The sequence below is a fragment of the Pseudorasbora parva genome, chromosome 21 (assembly GCF_024679245.1).
Source record: "Pseudorasbora parva isolate DD20220531a chromosome 21, ASM2467924v1, whole genome shotgun sequence".
NCBI lineage: Eukaryota > Metazoa > Chordata > Actinopteri > Cypriniformes > Gobionidae > Pseudorasbora > Pseudorasbora parva.
Window position 1 is genome coordinate 5,657,557 of NC_090192.1, and position 22,593 is coordinate 5,680,149.

General features: G+C 39.2%; 2 protein-coding genes across 2 annotated transcripts; one reads left to right on the forward strand and one right to left on the reverse strand.

Moving 5' to 3' along the window:
- Window positions 1-7,471: 7,471 nt before the first annotated feature.
- Window positions 7,472-9,447, reverse strand: vkorc1 (vitamin K epoxide reductase complex, subunit 1). Its single transcript, XM_067429659.1, has 3 exons — window positions 9,082-9,447; window positions 8,337-8,446; window positions 7,472-8,073 (listed from the first exon to the last, which is right to left on the reverse strand). The coding sequence occupies exons 1-3, from the start codon at window positions 9,270-9,272 to the stop codon at window positions 7,856-7,858; spliced, it is 519 nt and encodes a 172-aa protein (XP_067285760.1). The 5' UTR covers window positions 9,273-9,447; the 3' UTR covers window positions 7,472-7,855.
- A 1,604-nt stretch (window positions 9,448-11,051) lies between these two features.
- mapk7 (mitogen-activated protein kinase 7) lies at window positions 11,052-21,750 on the forward strand. The gene is made up of 7 exons (XM_067429394.1): window positions 11,052-11,145; window positions 11,730-12,019; window positions 13,577-13,742; window positions 13,823-15,222; window positions 17,135-18,210; window positions 18,611-18,744; window positions 20,976-21,750. Exons 2-7 carry the CDS (start codon window positions 11,731-11,733, stop codon window positions 21,127-21,129), a joined length of 3,219 nt encoding a protein of 1,072 aa, XP_067285495.1. The 5' UTR covers window positions 11,052-11,145; window position 11,730; the 3' UTR covers window positions 21,130-21,750.
- Window positions 21,751-22,593: the final 843 nt, after the last annotated feature.

The following is a 22,593-nucleotide window of genomic DNA, read 5'->3' on the forward strand; positions in this document are numbered from 1 at the left end:
TACTAATAAATACCTCTTACAGTGTTGTTAATATAAATGTTTGTAAGTGTGCACCATCTCTCTTGCTCTCAAGTAAACAGTGAAATTGTTCAGCGAAGCAGATTGAAGGGGAAAATAATCATATCAATCCCGGAAAGCGCTCTGTGTGAACAAAATGCAGCACCAATACCATAAGGGGTATGCGGTGTATGACACGTGCCGACGCAACTCTTTGACCAGGGGTTTAAATGCAGATCAACGTTCAGGTTGCACAATAACAAGAAAGGTTGTGTTTGTCAAGAAACAAAGAAATGATACAAAAAATATGTCTGCAAACACATCACAACACATCACATCCTGAAGTCACGTCTTTACAGTATATGTGTGAACGCACGTGAAAGAATTCAAAATAATCAGATATATTTGAAATTGAACAAAGACATTTGTTTTACTGTTTCCACCCCTCTCTCTTATCAGCAGGGCCAGTTGGGATTCCTAAATACAAAGAGATGTTGAAGGCCTGTTGGCCAAATGAGTGCCACACCTGTAGTACAGTGGGGGAAGTTTGGTCTGATTGGTCAGTTTAAATGTCTCAGGGTTTTAGTCACATGGTCAAGGGATAGATAAAAGAAGATTGGAACTGTTGCTCTGGGGGTCTTCTATTCTCTGGCTCTTATTCTGTGGCTCTTTCTGATCTTGGGGGCCTTCTCTTTGGCTCTTCTCATTGCTCTCTTTGCTCTCTCTCTCTCTCTCTCTCTCTCTCTCTCTCTCTCTCTCTCTCTCTCAGGTAACATTCTATACATGCTGGGTATGATAATAAAATAAGTTTTTATCAGCTCATTCATCTATTTTGTAACTATTTTAAGTATAACCATAACCAGATTTTGCCATTAAATTCTTTCAATTATAAATGATTTGCTAACTAGTTTTGATTTGGTATTGACTTTGAAGTGCTACCTATTGCAATACAATATATTCACATTAAAGCAACGCTCTCCAACATATTAAGCTATTGTAACTGCGCTTATCTCCGTCGTTGGTATAAGTTGCAGTGGGTGGTTATAGACGAGAAATGTAGTTTTCTACCATCACGCTGATAACGTTTCTTTAGTCGTTTGGCATCCCTGCAGTGAGAACCACTGTAGGCAATCCACCCTTACACAAGCATAGATTCCAGAAAAAACATTGGCTGTGTGGATAAACCAAAATCAATCGATCCTACAACACATTATCAGTGTATTTTCCAGAATCTCTGTGTGAAAGGGATTTACTGTAAGTTTCCAACTCTCATTGTCAATGCTTGATTTTTTAAGAATTTATTTGCTAATTATGGTGGAAATTAAGTATTTGGTCCATAACCAAAATTAATCTCAATACTTTGTTGTATACCCTTTGTTGGCAATGACTGAGGTCAAACGTTTTCTGTAAGTCGCCACAAGATTTTTACACACTGTTGCTGGTAGTTTGGCCCATTCCTCCATTCAGATCTCCTCTAGAGGAGCCAGGATCACTTTGCATAAAACAGCCTAAAGCATGATGTTTCCACCCCCATGCTTCACAGTATGGTGAAACTCAGCATTATGTTGTGTTAAGTTGAGTTTTTACCAAAACTTTCTATTTTGGTTTCATCTGACCATATGACATTCTCCCAAATTTCTCTTGTGGATCATCCAAATACTTTCTAGCAAACTTCAGGCGGGCCCGGACATGTACTGGCTTAAGCAGGGCGACACGTCTGGCACGCCAGGCTTTGAATCCCTGGGGGCGTAGTGTGTTACTGATGGTAGCCTTTGTTACTTTGGTCCCAGCTCTCTTCAGGTCATTCACTAGGTCCCCTGTGTGGTTCTGGGATGTTTGCTCACCGTTCTTGTGATTATTTTGACCCCATGGGGTGAGATCTTGCGTTGAGCCCCAGATCAAGAGAGATTATCAGTGGTCTTGTATGTCTTCCATTTTCTAATAATTGCTCCCAAAGTTTATTCATTCACAGCAAGTTGCTTACCTGTTACAGATTCAGTCTTCCCAGCCTGGTGCAGGTCTACAATTTTGTTTCTGGTGTCCTTTGACAGCTCTTTGATCTGTAAGTGGAATTTGGAGTCTGACTGTTTGAGGTTGTGGACAGGTGTCTTTTATACTGATAACAAGTTCAAACATGTGCCATTAATACAGGTAATGAGTGGAGGACAGAGGAAAAGTCTTAAGGACAGAGTCTTTTTTAAAAAGACTTTACAGATCTGTGAGAGCCAGAAATCATGCTTTTTTTTTGTAGGTGATCAAATACTTACCGTATTTCCTCAAATAAAAGCCTGTAGTCAATTAAACGCCGGGCGTCTGATAGTGGCCGGGGGCGTGGTCAGCACGAACAAATAAAGGCCGGTCTCAAATAAAGGCCGGGGGAAAATGAGTGGATAATCTCCTAAATGCCGTTAATTTAATGCGAAACCATCCTGATCTTCCTGACCATCATGCCAGTGCGACACACACTAATCCTGGTCTCTTCTATAGTTAACCTAAAAAACTTTACAGGGATTGCTTTGTAAATTAAATTGAGAATATAACGGATGCATGTGCCATTTAAAATAGGCTACTGTAGTCTGTGAGAGATTTGACGTCTGTAAAAGTGCCGTGTCAGACAGGCTACAGATATTGATCTTCACAATGCGTGCGCTTCAGCATGCTCCGTCAGTAGTCAGGGAACTGATCAGGGAGTCAGTCCACTGTCCTGATCAGTGCCCTGACTACTGAACTAGGGAGCTGATTAAGACGAACCTAATATTAGCCTCTCGTCTCTTTTATGTCTTAAGGGTGTCGCACCCAAGACATAAAAGCACTCCGCGCAGCCCCGTCTCAAGCCTTATACTTTCGCCTGTCTCCGCTGCGCGAGCCTCCGCTGACTGCGTGCACTCCTCCCCAAATGGATGAGGCGTTTATGCTTGATGCTCTTGCCGTTGTGCTATTCTTTGAAATGACAGAGGGCGATTTGGAGTAATTGTTCTATAAACCAATGCGTTGAGAAGAAGTGGGCTAACGTGCACAGGTGATGATATTTATTTTAGTACATTTCACCAAAACCACACTACAAAAGAATTGTGTAAAACTCAGTAAACCTTGGCTTGATATTATTACTTGTGACATGAGAACAAAATATGCACTAAATTAACGATCTCGTAAATATTTCCTAATTTCACTAAACTTTAATGTCGTGATTTATTTATTTATTTGCTTAAACCTGGATCTTTATTTAAAATGGCTTATTTCTGCTTTTGTAGGCTCTTTCAGTAAATGTAAGCACCTAGTTTTAATGTGCAAACTGGGGGCCGGTGTGATGAGACGTCAGGCTCGGCTAGATTCGCTGAGACCTCGTTCATCTTCGGATGCGGAGCTGTGCGCGGAATTACAAAAAATGCATATTATTTTGTTGTATGGTGATATTTTTGCAAATGTTTCTTAAAAAAAAATCAATGATATTTGTCCACTGGAACTATCACTTTAAATTAAAAACGGTTTACATAAAGCAATTATATTTCAAACAGATGGAATTAGAAATACAGGCCTGCCCCTAATAAAAGCCTGCTTCAAATAAAAGCCGGTTCCCATCGGCAGATCAGGTAAATAAAGGCCCCGGTCTTTATTTGAGGAATTACGGTATTTTACACCATAATTTACAAATAAATTCTTTAAAAATCAGACTGGATGAAGTGTACCTATGATGAAATTACAGGCCTCTCTCATCTTTTTAAGTGGGACAATTGGTGGTTGACTAAATAGTTTTTTGTCCCACTGTATCTCACGAGATGAGATTTTATTTTTATGCATTACCGTACAGTAAAAGACAACAAGCACTTTAAAGGTTTTGCCAAGAACTTAACTGGCTGGCTTCTCTCCTGTATGATTGTATCTTCAGATCTAAGAACTGCACATGAGCTTTTAACCTCCGAATGCCTTCCCACAAATTGATCATAGATATTAAGTGCAAACATACACTCTAAAAAATGCTGGGTTAAAAACAACCCAAGTTTGGTTGAAAATGCACTAACCCAACAACTGGGTTGTTTTAACCCAATGGCTGAGTTGTTTTAACCCAGCAATTGGGTTGTCTTAAGCAACATTTAACCCAACCGCTGGGTTAAAACAACTCAACCGATGGGTAAAATCAACCCAATTGTTGGGTTAGTGCATTTTCAACCCAACTTGGGTTGTTTTTAACCCAGCATTTTTTAGAGTGTAACAATGACCAAAGTACTAAATATTCAAAGTGCAAGTAGAGACTCAATTTTTCTTCAAGCATACAGATACAGAGCTAAGAGAAAAAAAAAAACTAGAGTGGAGGCGTAATATAAACGTAGCATTGGCATATTCAATCCTAACTTCACCCTCACACACCGTCAGATGTGAGACATAGCACGAGATCTCGTCACACCCCTAATTTATATGATATTTGTATTTTTGTAATTTATTGTTTGCCATGAATATAGCCTTAGAGGCTGACATGACATTAAATAAAACAATCTGTATTACAATTTATTATTATTATTATTATTATTATTATTATTATTATTATTATTATTATTATTAAGATGTCTGCATAAGAGTAAACTCTAATCTGTGCAAACATTAAACTTTGCTGAAATGACAAATCTTGATTTGGTCTCTACACTTCATTCTGGTAACTCTGCTAAACTATAGTTACTAAAACTAACACTGAAACTAAATGTATAAAAACTACATAGAACTGTGTTTACAAAATTACAAAAAATAAAACTAAAACTAGCAAACCGATTTAAAAAACGAACTAAAACTAAACTGAAATTAGTAGCAAAATTGAACAAGATTAAAAAATAACTAATTAAAAAAATGCAAAACTATAATAACCTATGACTGCACCAGCTTCCGTGACCCACATGATCATAGTTTTAGCTTTCCTTTTCACCTTATTTGCCTTTCAAATTGTGGTTGTACTGTGCACAATGCTAAAGTTGTGGTTTTTAAAATATTTTGAAACTCTGCTTCCTGCTTCTGTTTTTATTTTTATTTTATATTTAGGTTATCATATAGCCATGTTTACCTTGCTTCGAAAACATGAAATGTACATATAATTTGCTTTAAAACATAACTAACAAGGACTAGAACTAACAAGGAACTTGACTTCTAATGCATTTATTAATCTTAGTTCTTGATGTTTATTGCAACATGTACTAACAGGCTATGTTACATTATTAAAATAAAGATTGTATCTGTTCATTTAAATAAATGAACTTGAGTAATGTTAAAGGTGCCGTTTGTAGGATTTTTGCAGTAAAATATCCAAAAACCACTAGCCTAGTGTGTGTGTGTGTGTGTGTGTGTGTGTGTGTGTGTGTGTGTGTGTGTGTGTGTGTATGTATGTATATATGTATATATATATATATATATATATATATATATATATATATATATATATATATGTATATATATATATATATATATATATATATATATACACACACACACACATATACACATATATATACACAATATCTCAAAAAATTAGCATGTGATAAAAGTTCATTATTTTCTATAATGTAATGACAAAAATTTAACTTTCATATATTTTAAATTCTTTGCACACCAACTGAAATATTTCAGGTCTTTTATTGTTTTAATACTGATGATTTTGGCATACAGCTCATGAAAACCCAAAATCTCAAAAATTAGCATATCATGAAAAGGTTCTCTAAACGAGCTATTAACCTAATCATCTGAATCAACTAGTTAACTCTAAACACCTGCAAAAGATTCCTGAGGCTTTTAAAAACTCCCAGCCTGGTTCATTACTCAAAACCGCAATCATGGGTAAGACTGCCGACCTGACTGCGGTCCAGAAGGCCATCATTGACACCCTCAAGCGAGAGGGTAAGACACAGAAAGAAATTTCTGAACGAATAGGCTGTTCCCAGAGTGCTGTATCAAGGCACCTCAGTGGGAAGTCTGTGGGAAGGAAAAAGTGTGGCAAAAAACGCTGCACAACGATAAGGGGTGACCGGACCCTGAGGAAGATTGTGGAGAAGGACCGATTCCAGACCTTGGGGGACCTGCGGAAGCAGTGGACTGAGTCTGGAGTAGAAACATCCAGAGCCACCGTGCACAGGCGTGAGCAGGAAATGGGCTACAGGTGCCGCATTCCCCAGGTCAAGACACTTTTGGGCTACAGAGAAGCAGCACTGGACTGTTGCTCAGTGGTCCAAAGTACTTTTTTCGGATGAAAGCAAAATTTGCATGTCATTCGGAAATCAAAGTGCCAGAGTCTGGAGGAAGACTGGGGAGAAGGAAATGCCAAAATGCCTGAAGTCCAGTGTCAAGTACCCACAGTCAGTGATGGTCTGGGGTGCCATGTCAGCTGCTGGTGTTGGTCCACTGTGTTTTATCAAGGGCAGGGTCAATGCAGCTCGCTATCAGGAGATTTTGGAGCACTTCATGCTTCCATCTGCTGAAAAGCTTTATGGAGATGAAGATTTTGTTTTTCAGCACGACCTGGCACCTGCTCAGAGTGCCAAAACCACTGGTAAATGGTTTACTGCCCATGGTATTACTGTGCTCAATTGGCCTGCCAACTCTCCTGATCTGAACCCCATAGAGAATCTGTGGGATATTGTGAAGAGAAAGTTGAGAGACGCAAGACCCAACACTCTGGATGAGCTTACGGCCGCTATCGACGCATCCTGGGCCTCCAGAACACCTCAGCAGCGCCACAGGCTGATCGCCTCCATGCCACGCCGCATTGAAGCAGTCATTTCTGCAAAAGGATTCTTACCAAGTGCTGAGTGCATAACTGAACATAATTATTTGAAGGTTGAATTTTTTTGTATTAAAAACACTTTTCTTTCATTGGCCGGATGAAATATGCAACTTTTTGGAGATTTTGGGTTTTCACAAGCTGTATGCCAAAATCATCAGTATTAAAACAATAAAAGACCTGAAATATTTCAGTTGGTGTGCAATGAATCTAAAATATATGAAAGTTAAATTTTTATCATTACATTGTGGAAAATAATGAACTTTTATCACATATGCTAATTTTTTGAGAAGGACCTATATATACATATATTTTACAAGTGGGCCATTTAGTTTTTCAAAGACTCATCTTTATGCTGCTGGAAACTGCTTTATTTGCCATAATATCCATGTGATATTTGACTGGTCCATATCATGCTGGAAGTGCATGATATATACTGACCACAAGATGTCCCCATCCATCACTAATCCATATAGACTGCAATGCCAGGTATCAGGTCAATGCACATGTGCAATTCTTACACTACTTAAAGAGTAGATTACAATATTTAGGTTGATCCTACAATATTTTAGGTCACCCCTTTAAATTAAAATAAATTGCATTTCTTGCTGATATCTTCAGCAGATTACCTGGTGCTGCTTTAAAAACCTGAATGCATAAGCATTCAGGGCAAATAACTTAAATAAAAAAATTATACACACTAAACATTTAATGTACAATCTGACTTTGTTCATCTTTAATCAAAATTAATTTCACATTAGGCCACTTGTACATGTAAAAGTCTGACCTGGATACAAATCACATGATCATGAGCATCATACAACATACTGTCTGCTAACTCTATCATCAAGATATCGTGAAGATGTTCTCTAATCATTCTGAAAGTGTGATGATAAATAATAAAAAACCGAAGCTTCCTCTTCTTTTTGTGTTCATGAACATGAACAGTCCATTTTCACTATATACCAACCAGCTTTCAAATTCCCAGGATGTTCAATAATCTGTCAAATGTTTTATTTGATGCACGTTCCTCTCTTTTCCCCCCAGACACTAGAAGCATCTTAATCCTTATTATCTTTCAAACTCAAAAACAAGTACTACTTTTTATTCGCTCTTCCCTGTCTTCAGGCGTCCCTCCAGTCCCGTCCTTCTCTTTAGGTTTGTGTAGAGAAGTGCAAAGTTTATGATGTAGGTCGAGACACACACCACACAGAAATCTCCCAAGACGAACGCAAGAATAGCAGCCAGATACACTGACCCGGCCACTGACACCCAAGAGGACACGACGAGGAAGAACGCCGACCGCCTGGACACTAGCTGACCTGTGACCAAAAACACCAGAAGTACATTTGTACGTCCCCTTCAGACAATAATTCAGATATATAATATAACCAGGGCCTCAATGAGGTGACTGTACAACATAATAAGCTGTATAATGTATGGACAGTCAGTTAATCAATGTGAAACCAACTGGTCATTGTAAACAAAAGCAGAATTAGAAAGTCTAGCACAATTTATTTGCAGATGACACTTGGTTTGATTGCCTATTTTGTTATAGTTGAGATAGTTTTCTAACAGCACTTACCCAAACCCAGCTGCAGCGTATAGAAAATGATTCCCAACACACTGTTCGGCTGATTCAACACGCTGTGTTTGGAAGTAAAGATCTGGACGAGCCCAAATCCACGTCCCCATCTAAGAGAAAGATCAGAGTTTCAGCTGTCGACAACATCATGTGCCTGCTAATATTCACTATATGTGGGTTGCATAACATAAAAATAATCATGCACTGGTCAATTTTGGCCTATTTGGCTTATTATAAAGTTTTTTTGTATTTCAGTTATTTCCTATGTTTCTGTTATTCTGTACGTTTCTGTATTTTTGATCAGGCTCGATGAGCTTCTTTCAAAAACATTAAAAATAGTTGTTTCAAAAATTTTGACCGGTACTGTAGCCTATAGTCTGAAGGTTTTTACACAGGGGTTCATATATCATTTGACTGAATTTATGCAACATTTTATTCCTGAAAAATATAGGCCTATTTCTGATTTATAGAGTGATAAAAAGAGAAATGTGAATACATTAACCCTGACCCTTTTAACAAAATGAAAGAAGAATATTGAACCTAGCTTTATTCATTGGTCAGATTTCTGATCTAGAAATGTATTCAAATACGTGCACATTTCATTTAATAATGATTCATTTGCATATATATGGTGGGAAATATGGTGCATCTATTGGTTACATGTTTTGCCATATTCACATGGAGTGCGAGACGAGTTGCTCTAGGTGAGATCAATGCGTGAAAACTCAGTAAGGGAAAGATTTACCTTGAGGTGAAGACCTTAGAGCAGCTCACGGAATGGCCCAGGTCGCACATCGCGCGATATTCGGGATCATTCTCCCGGGAAAGTTCGACGTGTAGCGCGTAAACCGACAGAACTAAACCCAGAAAACAGAGGATAACGCGTACGCCAAATTCCCATTTAGGAACTCCAGTGGCTGAATGGCTCGAGGACATTGCAGTGACAGTGTTTAAAGTTTTTATAACAAATTACCTAATTTATAAATTCCTGTTTGACAGAATTTTACTTTTAGATTTTGTTGCTGTAACTTAGAATGTGTCAGTTCGGCTCCCACCTTGCCAAAATAAATATACAGTATTGCAACGTGGAAAAAGCCTGAGGCAAGAGCTGTGATTGGTCCAAAGAACTGAAACTCGTGACATGACCGATGGATATAACGGTTCCAGTGGGATGATGTGTCTGTCCTCCAGGGGGCGCTGGGCGGCTCAGAAGGACGTCTAAAGCCACATTGAGCCGCATTCATATCTCAATAAATCCACCCTACGTTAAAAAAAAAAAAAATGTTTTGATTTTTAAACAGGTACCTGATATATTATATGGCTTATATAATAAGATGTAAATAAAGAAATACTAGGAAAATAGCAATATATGGCTTAATAAAAATGTTGAAATAATTTGGCTGTTTTAGGCTACTTTATTATGTAGCCTATAATGCATTTAATGCTTAGCCTTTTAAACTTTTAAAATATTTTCTTTATTTTTATTATTTATTTATTTTAATAATTTTGTCAAAAACAATGGAATACAAAACACAGGAGAAAAAAAATCAATAAATAAATAGATTCTGTGATTCAAAGCAGAATTTCCAGCATCATTACTCCAGTCTTCAGTGACACATGATCCTTCAGAAATCATTATAATGCTAATGTGCTGCTCAAGAAACATTTCTGATTATTATCAATGTTTATTATCCTCTGATTATTATCAATGTTGAAACAGTTGTGTAAATATTTTTTTTGGGATTCTTTAATGCATAGAAAGTTCAAAATAACAGCATTTATCTGAAATATCAAGCTTTTGCAACATAGTAAATGTATATAATGTCACTTGATCAATTTAATAATATGCTAAATAAATGTATATTAATTTCTTTAAGTTCATACCCAAAAAATTAAATAAAAGTATTACAGGTGTGTGTGTGTGTGTGTGTGTGTGTGTGTGTGTGTGTGTGAGAGAGCCTGTTTATGTGGTTTATGAGGACACAAATTTTTATAACTACATGGGTATTACACTGGTATTACACTATAAATGTGGTTTATGAGGACATATCAAATGTCCTCATAAATCAAATGGCCTTAAAAACATACTAAATGATGTTTTTTTGAGAAAGTAAAAATGCAGAATGTTTCCTGTGATGGGTAGGTTTAGGGGCAGGGGCAGTGTAAGGGGATAGAAAATACGGTTTGTACAGTATAAAAACCATTACGCCTATGGAGAGTCCCTGTAAACCACATAGACCAACATGTGTGTGTGTGTGTGTGTGTGTGTGTGTGTGTGTGTGTGTGTGTGTGTGTGTGTGTGTGTGTGTGTGTGTGTGTGTGTGTGTGTGTGTGTGTGTGTGTGTGTGTGTGTGTGTGTGTGTGTGTGAAATTGTATTAGTCTTTTTTTATCAAGTCTTTATTGGTGTATTTATTTCCCTATTATTTATTTAGCCTATTTACTTGTTTGTTTGTGTTTAATTTCTGCAGATTTGGGTCCCCGTTTTGTGTTTATAAATGATTATACAGGAGTTTAACATGCCAAGGCAAGTGCGCGTCTTTCTTGTTTACACTCGATTCATCAGCGTAGTGTCGACGCCGCCCAAAGAATGACCCTATTCTACACTTCAAAAGAACCCGCCCCTTGAGCATGTTCTCGAATCCCATTGGTTAATCTAATTCGCAAGCATTCTGTCGATTGGCAGTTTTGGCTGCCTTTCAAATACAACACGGAAGAATACAAGGAAGTAAAACGGTGGTTCGTGATAGCGAAGAATAGACATGCTTTGAAAGAACCGCTCCGAATTTCCACTGCTTCCATAATTATCAGGTAATTGTTACCGCTTTCATAACCCAACATTTGCTTTTATTTTTCTTTGTAATAAAATGAAAAAAAAGGGTAAATATATAATTTTTAAAGCTTTTTTGGGCCAGTAACGTTAGTCTCTCTCACGCCTCTGCGGCAAATAAGCAGGATTAATTGCTCACAAACGGCAGCTACGCCCTGCTCGACCTGTATAATGTTATTCTCATGAGAATTTACAGATATCTATGTGATCAGCATTGTCTGCTTCTGTTACTTTTTGGTTTCACGTCTGAACTACGCACACCTCTGTGTGCACCTTGCATTATTGTGTTGCTTAAAACACTAAAATACACAAAGCTTGTTTTTATAATTAGATTTTTATATGATCACTTTTATTATTTCAAGCAAACAGTAAAAAGAACGTGTTACACGAAAGTGGTTCTGTTCTTGCAATACTGTAAATTATTATCTATATTGTTGTTACTGATCAAAAGTTAGATTGTGCATTAACCGTGAGGCACTTTGATATTGTCCAATTGAAGTCCATGAGCAGAAAGTAAAATCTAAAGTCTTGACCTTAAAACTTTTCTCTGAATGTTTTGTTTCAGAATGTCATCTAATGAGAGGGATGAGACCAATGTCACTCAAGCAGTGCCGGCCCGAAAAGCCTCGGAGGGCGACAGTAACCATCACAGAGGCGTTACAGAAGGACCTCCTCAACCCAGCGATGACACATCCATTGTAACAGATACAAGCACTGTTGCAGATAAAAACTTGGCTCTGCTCAAAGCCCACTCCTTAGATGTGAAGTTTGAAGTAGGCGAAGAATATGATGTTATTGAGACCATTGGCACGGGTGCTTATGGTGTGGTCTCATCAGCCCGAAGAAGAGACAATGGTGAGGGTGCCAATATGCATGTCTTTGATTTAATAATTAGACTAAATCTCTGATGTTAGAATTCATTGCTATTATTATTATTGATATATTATTATTATATAGTAATGCTGTTGTTAATAATAATAATAATATATTTTAACTTAACATAATGTTATTTAATAGTAATGTTAATAATAACAACAACAATAATTTTTGTTGTTATTATTATTACCAGGGACATTATTTGCTGTTTATTAAAATGCAATGCGCATATTGTGTAAACTTATTTTATGCAAGTAGTAGATATGATATGATATCCGAGATGATTCCCATGTGAGGAAACCTCAAGGGGAAAAAAAACATTCATATGTTTTGTATTATATGTATTTGCTAAGATGCATGTCTGTGGTTTTAAAAAATTAGACTTAATCTGATTTTAGAATTCTTTGCTATTGTTATTACCGCAATATTATTATTATTATTATTATTATTATTATTATTATTATTATTATTAAAAGAGTATTCATATATAATAATAAAATATTCATAAAGATGTTAAAGCTGCAATAATAATAATTATTAAATATAAATATTATTACACCATTAATCATGTTCTCTGACCAGTATGTAAATTCGTAATAAGGGATTATCTTAGCCTGGATGCCAGCCGAATTTAGCCCCGCCCACAACATTTTTAGGTCGGGCAATTCGGTCTGGCCTCGCTCAATAGAGGAGTGATTATCCCCGAACAGAAACTGTTCGGACCAATGAAATCATCAAGGGCGGGCTTTAGACGATGACGGACAGATGATCAACAGTAACGTAATCATGCACGTCATCAAAGGGGCTTGGATTATATTTGTTTGAATCCTAAACGGAGAGCTTGTTTGTATCTGCATTCACCATCACAATTTCTCTCAGAAATGATGATCATGTTGGGTAAGAACTCTGTGTATCATTAAATTATTTTACAACACTGGCAAAGATCGTGTATTCCAGCCTGATTTCAGCGCGCGTGCAGACAGGGTTGCCAAGTTTTTTTTACAACAAAACGCGGCAACTACTAGGGGGGTTCTCCGGTGAAAAAATGGCGTTTGGGGGGTAAATGTGTGTTATTTTGGCAAGGTTGCCTGCTAAAATTCGCACTCGAGGGTCTATATATCACATAATAGTCGCTTCAACCCGCGGACATAGAAAAGAACCCGCGGAAAAAACGCGGACTTGGCATCAGTGCAGTTGAGCTCTGTTGACATTTGACAAGTAACGTTATGCGTTGCTTCGTTGCTCTGATTGGTTGTAGGTCTGTCCAATTGATGTCTTTCCTAGTTCGGTTGAAACACACCCCATAATCACAGCCCAATGGAGCAGTTTCAGATTCATATTCTGACTAGAATTGAGTATGACCACGTCAGGCTAGGATGATCTTACTATTTTAGAAATGTAAACTATACCTTTATATTTTTGCTATGCAATAAATACACAGAAACATTTTTTGTTGTAGGATTTACTTGGAAAACAATGACCTCTTTTGTAAACAATTAATGGCCCCTTTAAATCTAATGTTATTTATTCATTCAGGCCAGCAGGTGGCAATAAAGAAGATCCCTAACGCCTTTGAGGTTGTGACGAACGCCAAACGCACGTTGAGAGAGCTGAAGATTCTGAAACACTTCAAACACGACAACATCATCGCCATTAAAGATATCCTCCAGCCTGTGCTCCCTCACTCGGCTTTCAAATCAGTGTAAGCTTGAGTACGAAGCAGCATGCAATGCATATTCCCTCTTCGTATATGACGTGCTAAAAGAGCCTCTTGTTCTTTAGGTACGTGGTCCTTGACCTCATGGAGAGCGACCTGCATCAGATTATTCACTCCCGGCAACCTCTGACTCCAGAACACACACGCTACTTCCTGTATCAGCTGCTAAGAGGCCTGAAATACATTCATTCGGCCAACGTCATTCACCGCGATCTCAAGCCGTCCAACCTGCTGGTCAACGAAAACTGCGAGCTGAAGATCGGTGACTTCGGCATGGCACGTGGCTTGAGCGCGTCCCACTCCGAAGAGTCACGTTCCTTTATGACGGAGTACGTGGCCACCCGCTGGTACCGCGCTCCTGAGCTCATGTTGTCCCTTTATCACTACAGCTTGGCCATCGACCTCTGGTCTGTGGGCTGCATCTTCGGCGAGATGCTCGGCAGGAGACAGATGTTTCCAGGGAAAAATTACGTGCATCAGCTGCAGCTGATTCTTTCGGTTTTGGGCACGCCGCCCGAGAGCATAATCGGCTCGATCGGGTCGGACCGGGTGCGCTCTTACGTGCGGAGCCTCCCTTCAAAAGCGCCAGAGCCGCTTGCAGCGCTGTATCCGCAGGCTGAGCCCAATGCGCTAGACTTGTTGAGCGCGATGCTCCGCTTTGACCCTCGTGAAAGGGTCAGTGCGTGTCAGGCACTAGAACACCCCTACCTCTCTAAGTACCATGACACGGACGACGAGCCGGTGTGCGTTCCCGCCTTCGATTTTGAGTTCGACCGGCAGCCCATGGGCAAAGAACAAATCAAAGAAGCTATACTAAAAGAAATCGGGGACTTCCATAAGAAGAAGCAAGGTGTTAGGAAGAAGATCCAGTTTAAACCACTCCATTCTTCTGGTTCGGCGAGGGTCGGCGTCTCCGGTAATGCCCTTTGCACGGCTCCACAGTCTCAAAACCTGACTGATACAGCACAAACTTGCCAACAGCACAATCTCAACTACAAACCAACGGACGGTACACAAACTCAAGCCCGACATCACCTTGCTCAGATTTTGCCACATTTGGCTCAGCCGGTAAGCTGCCAGGATGTGGACATGCTCAGTGCGAACTCCGACGGCCAGCCTGAAACCATCGATCTGACCACTCCCACTGACAAGGACACAGCTTTTACTGAACCAGTGACGGACTGCACAAAGAACGAGTCCAATCACTCTCTTCCCAAACAAATGGTTCCGTCCCATCCCATCTCTCAGACTCCGCCCACTTCAAATCTTCCCCAGTCTATCCCTTCGCTCTCTCTCACACAGTCCCAAGCTCAGTCGCTCTCTCAAAACCTCTCTCGTTCCCTCGGAAAAGGAGGAAAGGCCCCTACTGGGGAAGGTACAAAAAAAGAGGGAGCAATTTCAGAAGACACAAAAGCAGCTCTCAAAGCCGCCTTGCTCAAGTCTGCACTAAGGCAGAAGGCACGAGGTGAGACAGTTTGCTGTGTGTGTGTGTGTGTGTGTGTGTGTGTGTGTGTGTGTGTATGTGTGTGTGTGTGTGTGTGTGTGTGTGTGTGTGTGTGTGTGTGTGTGTGTGTGTGGCCATAGACTTCTTAAATGTAACATTTCACAGACAAGGCTTTATTGTAGTCCCAATCTAAAGTGCCTAACTGACGTTTAAACTGTCTAACTCTAACTGAAAGCAACTTTCACTGGCTTATCGTTAAAAAAAAACTTCAAAAAAAGCATATTAGAATGATGAAAGTAATGAGTAATGATGCTGCAATTTCAGCTTTGCATCACAGAAATAAATGACATTATAAATTAAACCCATCAGGCATGACATTATGACCACCTTCCTAATATTGTGTTGGTCCCTCTTTTGCTGCCAAAATAGCCGTGACCCATCAAAGCATCGACCCCTAAACGGTATCTGGTGTTCCCCAGCCTTCGCTCCCCACGTGCATCAATGAGCCTTGGCCGCCCATGACCCTGTTGCCAGTTCTCCGCTGTTCCTTCCTTGGAGCACTTTTGATAGATACTGACCACTGCAGACCGGGAACAGCCCACAAGAGCTGCAGTTTTGGAGATGCTCTGAGCCAGTCGTCTAGCTGTCACAATTTGGCCCTTTTTAAACTAAATCCTTATGCTTGCCCATTTTTCCTGCTTCCAATACATCAACTTTGAGGACAGCATGTTCACTTGCTGCCTAATATATCCCACCCACTAACAGTTGCCATGGTGAAGAGATAAACAGTGTTATTCACTTCACCTTTCATAATGTTATGTCTGAGCAGTGTATATTAAAATAGAAAACAGCTATTTTCAGTTCTAATAATAGTAGTTTACAATGGTACTGTTTTACTGTACTTATGAGCCAGTAAATCCAGCAATGAGAACTGCGTTAAAAATCTTATGGACAATTACAACAGTAGTTTATTTTAAATTAGATATTTTTATATATGTTATATTTATTAGGGCCGGGACTCGATTAAAAAAATTAATCTAATTAATTAGAGGCTTTGTAATTAATTAATCGAAATTAATCGCATTTTAATTGCATATAAATATTTGACCTGAGAACAATGAGAAGTAATTTTTCACATGTATTTTTAGTATACCATTGAATAATGACTGAATACATAAGCTTAATCAACAAAATATTGTTTATTTATTTCAGTCCAGCAGACCAGCGCAATGTTTGCCATTAAGTGTAGCAAAAGCATATTTGTGATATTTGAGGCTCGATGTGCTGCGGTGATAAGCAAATTCCTTGTTGTATAGCTTGCACACAACCATGCTCTTGTTGACGCTTTCATTCTTTCGTTTTTTAAAACAAAATTTCCCATCACGGCCAAGCAAAGCAGTCTCATCAGCTTCTTCGTTCATGTTCACTCATGCCCTGCGTCTCAATCAGCTCCCTAGTTCACTAGTCAGGGCACTGATCAGGACATAAGTCAATGGGCTGACTCCCTGATCAGTGCCCTGACTACTGAACTAGGGAGCTGATTGAGACGCACCCATGGTTTGTTGTTATCGTGACTCCGGAGCGAGCGCTAGTTGGTGTTCCAGTATAATCGGTCTGTCGAAACTCATTCATTGAAAAACGTTCCGCGGTGCAAAAATAAGTGTGGTTAATTTTTTATTTTTTTTGTTGCGTAATTAATTAACGCGTTAAAGTCACGGCCCTAATATTTATATTATAAAAATATTAGGATTACTAAAATGTACTATGAGTACTATTTGATCTGGTAGATATTTCGTTTCTATTTCTGTTAGTACTAGTTTCTGAGTACTATTATAAACCCAAAGAGAACATTCTGAAAAACCTTAACTTGTGATATTATTTTAAAATGACAAGTACGGAAATGATGACATTGTACTTATTCTTTCTTCCCCAGATGGAGGCTCCACAGCTCTTGGTATAGATTTACTTAGAGGAGCTTCTGGAGGTTTTTCCTCGTCGCTCTCCTCCTGTAACTCTGGTCCAGAGCATAAGAAGCCAGTCACGGCCCAGGAGAGACAACGAGAGAGGGAAGAGAAGCGGAGGAAGAGGCAGGAGCGTGCTATGGAGCGCAAGAGGAAGCTGAAAGAGAAGGAGAAAAAGGAGGGGAAACGAGGAGAATCTTTGGGCGGCGTTTTACTCAGTGACAACGACAAGAAGCTGTTAGAGCGCTGGGGGCGAATGATGGACAACCGAGTGGACAAATCGCAGACTGCAGAAACGAATGGTGCCAAAACCAGTGAGAGTAAGACAGTTCAAAACCAGCCAGCAACAGGAAGCAACCTCATAAAACCAAACTCAGTTGGGGGAGAATCGGTGCCGCCAAAACAAGCCCACGAAGTGCCACAAATGCTGCCTCAAATGGGACAGTGTGTCACAGCTGGAATATTCCATCCCACACCGACCCATGATGCAGCACCCGTCTCTTTAGGTCCAGGTCAGAATGGGGACATTGGTATAGTTGCAGTAGGAGGAGGCGGAAGTGTTGGAGGTTTAGGTGTGTTAACGGCCCCATGTGCCTTTACCAAAAACAACATATTAAAATCTCAGTTTCTGAGTGTCGGAACAATGTTTGCCGGTCTTGAGAACTGGAAAGGGGTATCTTCACAAACCCACCAACCTCCACCAGAACTGAACAATCCTACTCACACGCCTGGCTTTACGCACTTGCAAACCCAGCCGAAGCCCGTCCCACAGTCTAACACTCACATCCAGCTGCTGCCGCTGGAACCCTTTATGACTAAACCACCAGCCCTGAACCCCAGCATTGGCGTTTCGGACACCAGCACAAATCCAGAGGCCGGAGATGGTCGTCAAGCCCTGGACAGACAGAACGGCTCTCATTCGCAGGGCCCTTCAAAACAGCCTCCAGGAGCCGCTGCTCAACCCTGCCTTAGTCTCACTGACACGGGACAGTCGACAAACGGCATCCCTGATATCCACACGGTCACGCAGCAGCTCTCAAAGTCACAGGTGAAGTTTTAGCCATAATATTGGACTGTGGTCTTTCTTTAAAAATGAGTTATTGTAATTTTTTTAAGAGTTTCATTGTCCGCCAGATGAAAGTCTTATCATTTAAAGTAAGACCTGTTCTCAAAGACCTGTTCACTTAATTTGGATTATTGATTTATCACAGTCATTGATAACCTGGAACCATTGGGCATATTTATATATTTAGGCCTGAAAAATAAAAATAGTCAACTCTTAAAATGTCAAGTTACTTTTTATTTTTACTTTGTGATTGAAATCGTCTTCCATATTTATGTGACCTTTGTTATGTTTGGAAAACATAATCAGTATTTTGGACACCGCACTATATTTTCCATACATTTTAATATGATTTAAATCTCAACATTGTCCTTTTCTCTGCCAGGTTGAAGACATTTTGCCGCCGGTATTTTCAGTGACCCCTAAAGGCAGTGGAGCTGGATACGGTGTTGGCTTCGACCTCGATGACCTCCTCGCTCAGTCTCTTACTGAACTCCAGCACTCCGACCTCAGGGAAAGGTCAGTTCATATTTCAGTGACCGCAAAGTGGACACTATATTTTTGAGTTGTACATCACTGCAAATTGACAGACAATGCAGATTGACAAAGGAAAGCAAAAATGCTTCACTCTTATGTACATGCTGGGCATATTATAGGCTCTGTGAGGAACTAACATTTATTAAACATATGATAAAACATATAAACAAATAAATAATACAATTAAAATAAGTAAATGAATAAATTATTAAAATAAATCATTTTTAATAATTAAAATAATTATTATAAATGTAATTAATTGAAATACATTGAGTCATTTATTCATGATTAATTCAAAGTGCTGAATCATTCAGTAACAAAACACCGCTCTGAGTGTTGCTTTCCTTTGGAACTATTTTCGTCAGGAAATAGAACAAAACAAGTAGTTTGAGTCTAAAATGTAAGTAACTTGATATTAATTAGGCTACTTGTTTATTGAACTACACCATTCATGCTACACAATTCACGATTGCAAAGTAAACCTGTGTTATTAACAATATCATAAACATAGGCCGTAAAAAAATATGGACGACTCGACATCATCCATTTCCGCTTGCCAGAGTTGAAGCTTTCAGGCGGCCTGCACGACGCTGACATCTTGGGACAGAGTCTGCGCAGTAGCAACTTCGGCACCGGAGTTGTGCAGTAGAGAGCAGGAAGTACAGTCGCGATATCAAAAGCCCGCCCACACTCTCACAGATGCAGAACAATTAATTATGTTGGTGTGAAATAAACAGTTATGGAAATGTAGAAATTAAAGCTAAAGCTCCAACCTGCTCCCAAAAATCCAGAAAAAAGTCAGTTAGTGCCTCAGTGACAACTTCACTCAGAGAAGACATCAATCAGTAGCCTGACAATCCAGACCCACATCAAGATGTTTGGTCTGGAAACTCACCATAGACAGGGCTCAATCCGAGGGGCGGGATAAACGGTTGTCTTTCAAACTCCCTCTGCACGCGATAGGATAGCGCAACACCAACCAGAGCAATGAAGGTGAAACAGAGCTTGTAGATAGATTAAACATTCACCGTATCCGGTCGGCTAAACTCCGAATACATCTTCCTTTTTAAGAATGACTTCAGTGCCGTTCTTTGTTCTTTTCTCAGAGAAAAGCTTAACTCCAAGTCTTCCAGAATCACAGTCAAAGCTGATTCGAAAGACCTCCACCGTTCGCCAGTTTCTGAGTTTACTAGAAGCACGCAAACGCAACTCGGCAGTCGTCATTATGGCCCCGCCCACCGACTGTATACACGATATGATTGGCCCGTCCAGATTGTGAGGAATACAGCTCAGAAGGGTATTGAGAGTTCCTAGACAACATTGCGGGCAGATTAAATTTGCTGCCACTAGGGTGCGTCTAGATTTCTAGGCTAGTCAATCTGAGCTGTCAATCATGACTTCACAACGTCTCTCTCTCTCTCTCTCTCTCTCTCTCTCTCTCTCTCTCTCTCTCTCCCCCCCTGTTTTTATAGCATCAAATAACTAACTAAAACTTAACTTATTTTAAAAACTAACACTTGAAATGAAATCATCGTGATGATAACTGCCTTCAATGACATAAACTAACTTTGGGGAAAAAATATTTTAAGTGTAATTTTATTGTTTAGTTTGCCTCTTAAGTTTGCCAATGACCATTTGGATGATCCAGAGGAGTCATGGGAAAAAGTCATATGGTCAGATGAGACCAAAATATAACTTTTTGGTCATAATTTCACTAAACGTGTTTGGAGGAAGAAGAATGAGGAGTACCATCCCAAGAACACCCTCCCTACTGTGAAGCATGGGGGTGGAAGCATCATGCTTTGGGGGTGTTTTTCTACACATGGGACAGGGCTACCGCACTGTATTAAGGAGAGGATGACCGGGGCCATGTATTACAAGATTTTGGGGAACAACCTCCTTCCCTCAGTTAGAGCATTGAAGATGGGTCGAGGCTAAATAAATTGATACATTTAACAGTATACATTTATAGTGAGTAGAAAAGATATATAATGAAGTAACTTAATAGAAACTAATGGTAACTAATGAAAATATAATTTAGTTTGTGTATTAATTGAGTGTTTATAAAAGATACGTCTTTTAAATTTCAAGATGAGGTCCCCCACGTGGCATCTAAAAGTTTGAAAAGTCCTGACTTTTGATAAGAAGTGTTTGCTAAATGCATTAAAGTAAATAAATGTACATTTTCAATGGTCGTTTCTTGTTTTCTTTAGCCACAATGACTTGGCCCCCCTGTCGGCATCCCTGCTCTCTGATTGGCTCGAGGTGCATCGCATGACCCCCGCTGACATGGAGTCACTTCAGCAAGAGCTGCAGCTCGGATCTCCCATGATCCTCTCCGACAACTCAACGCTTCCTGACACCTGATCAGTACATGCATTTTTTTCTCCATCTCCTTGTAGAACCGGTTGAGGACCGTGGACAGAGGAACTTGATAGCTGTATTGTCTACCAGTGTACTAGACCTAGAGTCAGTAGAGAGGATATCTTTGAGACTCCAAATTATTAAGGTCTTACCCAGAAAAGTGCCTTTGTCTTTTAATGGGTTCACATGCATTATTTATTTGTGCCAACATTACAGTATGATGCTGTTCGGTTCTCTGAATTTCAGTGCCATCATAAAGCGATTCAGATCCAGGGAAGAAGAGTTCACTTCAGCTGTGCTTGTGCCATTGATTCACCAGCTGACTTGAAAATGAAATCTCAGCTGTTTAGCAGACCAGTGTTTAAAGCTATTTTCTAGTACACTACAGTAGGAGTCGCCACCAGGGCGGCAGTATTAGTGATGAAACACAATAAGGGAAGCAGAGCACAATGGTGGAATACTGGAGACTGTAGAATGTGGTGCAGAGTAGAAAACATTTCATTTGATGTTGCATGAATGCCTTGTAGAAAATAGTGACATTTGCTGCACCAACATGCAGATTTGCTCAGTTTTACACCAGCAATGAAAAAAGTATTGTTGTCTTGAATAAAGCTATCAAAGGGATGTTGTCGTGTTCTTTTGCAATCTTCTGTTGTTGATTTACATGTAGAAGGCACTTGGTAGAAATATGCAAATTAACCTGGACTAAGCCCTTTACCTTTGTTAATGCAAATCATTTATTTGTTCTTTTTCGTTAAAAAAAAAAGTCAAAAGCTTCTCACCGTAAAATGAAAAACCTCATTTAAAATTCATTACACTGAATCAATACACAAATTAAATTCCGTTAAGTTAGTATCTCTGAGCAGATATAGGTGCTTTCGGAAACATACTGCTTGTATCCTCTCTACCTTGTAATTATTACTTTTCACTTGTCAGTCAAAAATTACCCTTTTTTATCATTTTTTTAAATTAAATGTACCATATTTTACTTTGATAGTGTTTTAAAAACATCTGACAGATTGTTGGAAAAACAAAAAAGTTACAAAAATACAATTTTCAAATATGTATTTTTTTCCAAAACATTTTACTGTAACACTGTCAAAGTCAAATCTAAACAAGCTGTGTTCCATATTTGAGGCTGATAACTACAAAACATAGCTTTCATTAAGAATTTTTTTGGGTACAGTACCAAACGTTTACAATAGATGAAATTTGGCTCCCATACATGTCCAATGCGCTCATTTTGACCGCGAACAATACATTTACATTAATGCATTTAGCGACTTATAACTCAGGAGTACAGGAAGCGATCCGTCAAGAAGAGGCAAAGAAACAAAAAGTGCCCTAAATACCAAGATTTGTATACTACTTAGAGTAGCAAAAAAAACTGAAAAAGGGAAGAAGAAAAGAGAAATAGAGGAGGAAGTATTTTTTTAAAAAATACAACTGACGATTTTTTTCCAGGAC

Excerpts from the sequence above, each read along its gene's own strand:
- vkorc1 (XM_067429659.1), bottom strand. The coding sequence starts at position 9,272 with ATGTCCTCGAGCCATTCAGCCACTGGAGTTCCTAAATGGGAATTTGGC. Across the intron at positions 8,447-9,081 it reads TCTAAGGTCTTCACCTCAAG|ATGGGGACGTGGATTTGGGC; the intron begins GTAAATCTTTCC and ends TCTTTCTCTTAG. Across the intron at positions 8,074-8,336 it reads TACGCTGCAGCTGGGTTTGG|GTCAGCTAGTGTCCAGGCGG; the intron begins GTAAGTGCTGTT and ends TTTTGGTCACAG.
- mapk7 (XM_067429394.1), top strand. The coding sequence starts at position 11,731 with ATGTCATCTAATGAGAGGGATGAGACCAATGTCACTCAAGCAGTGCCG. Across the intron at positions 18,211-18,610 it reads AGCAGCTCTCAAAGTCACAG|GTTGAAGACATTTTGCCGCC; the intron begins GTGAAGTTTTAG and ends TTTCTCTGCCAG. Across the intron at positions 18,745-20,975 it reads CACTCCGACCTCAGGGAAAG|CCACAATGACTTGGCCCCCC; the intron begins GTCAGTTCATAT and ends TGTTTTCTTTAG.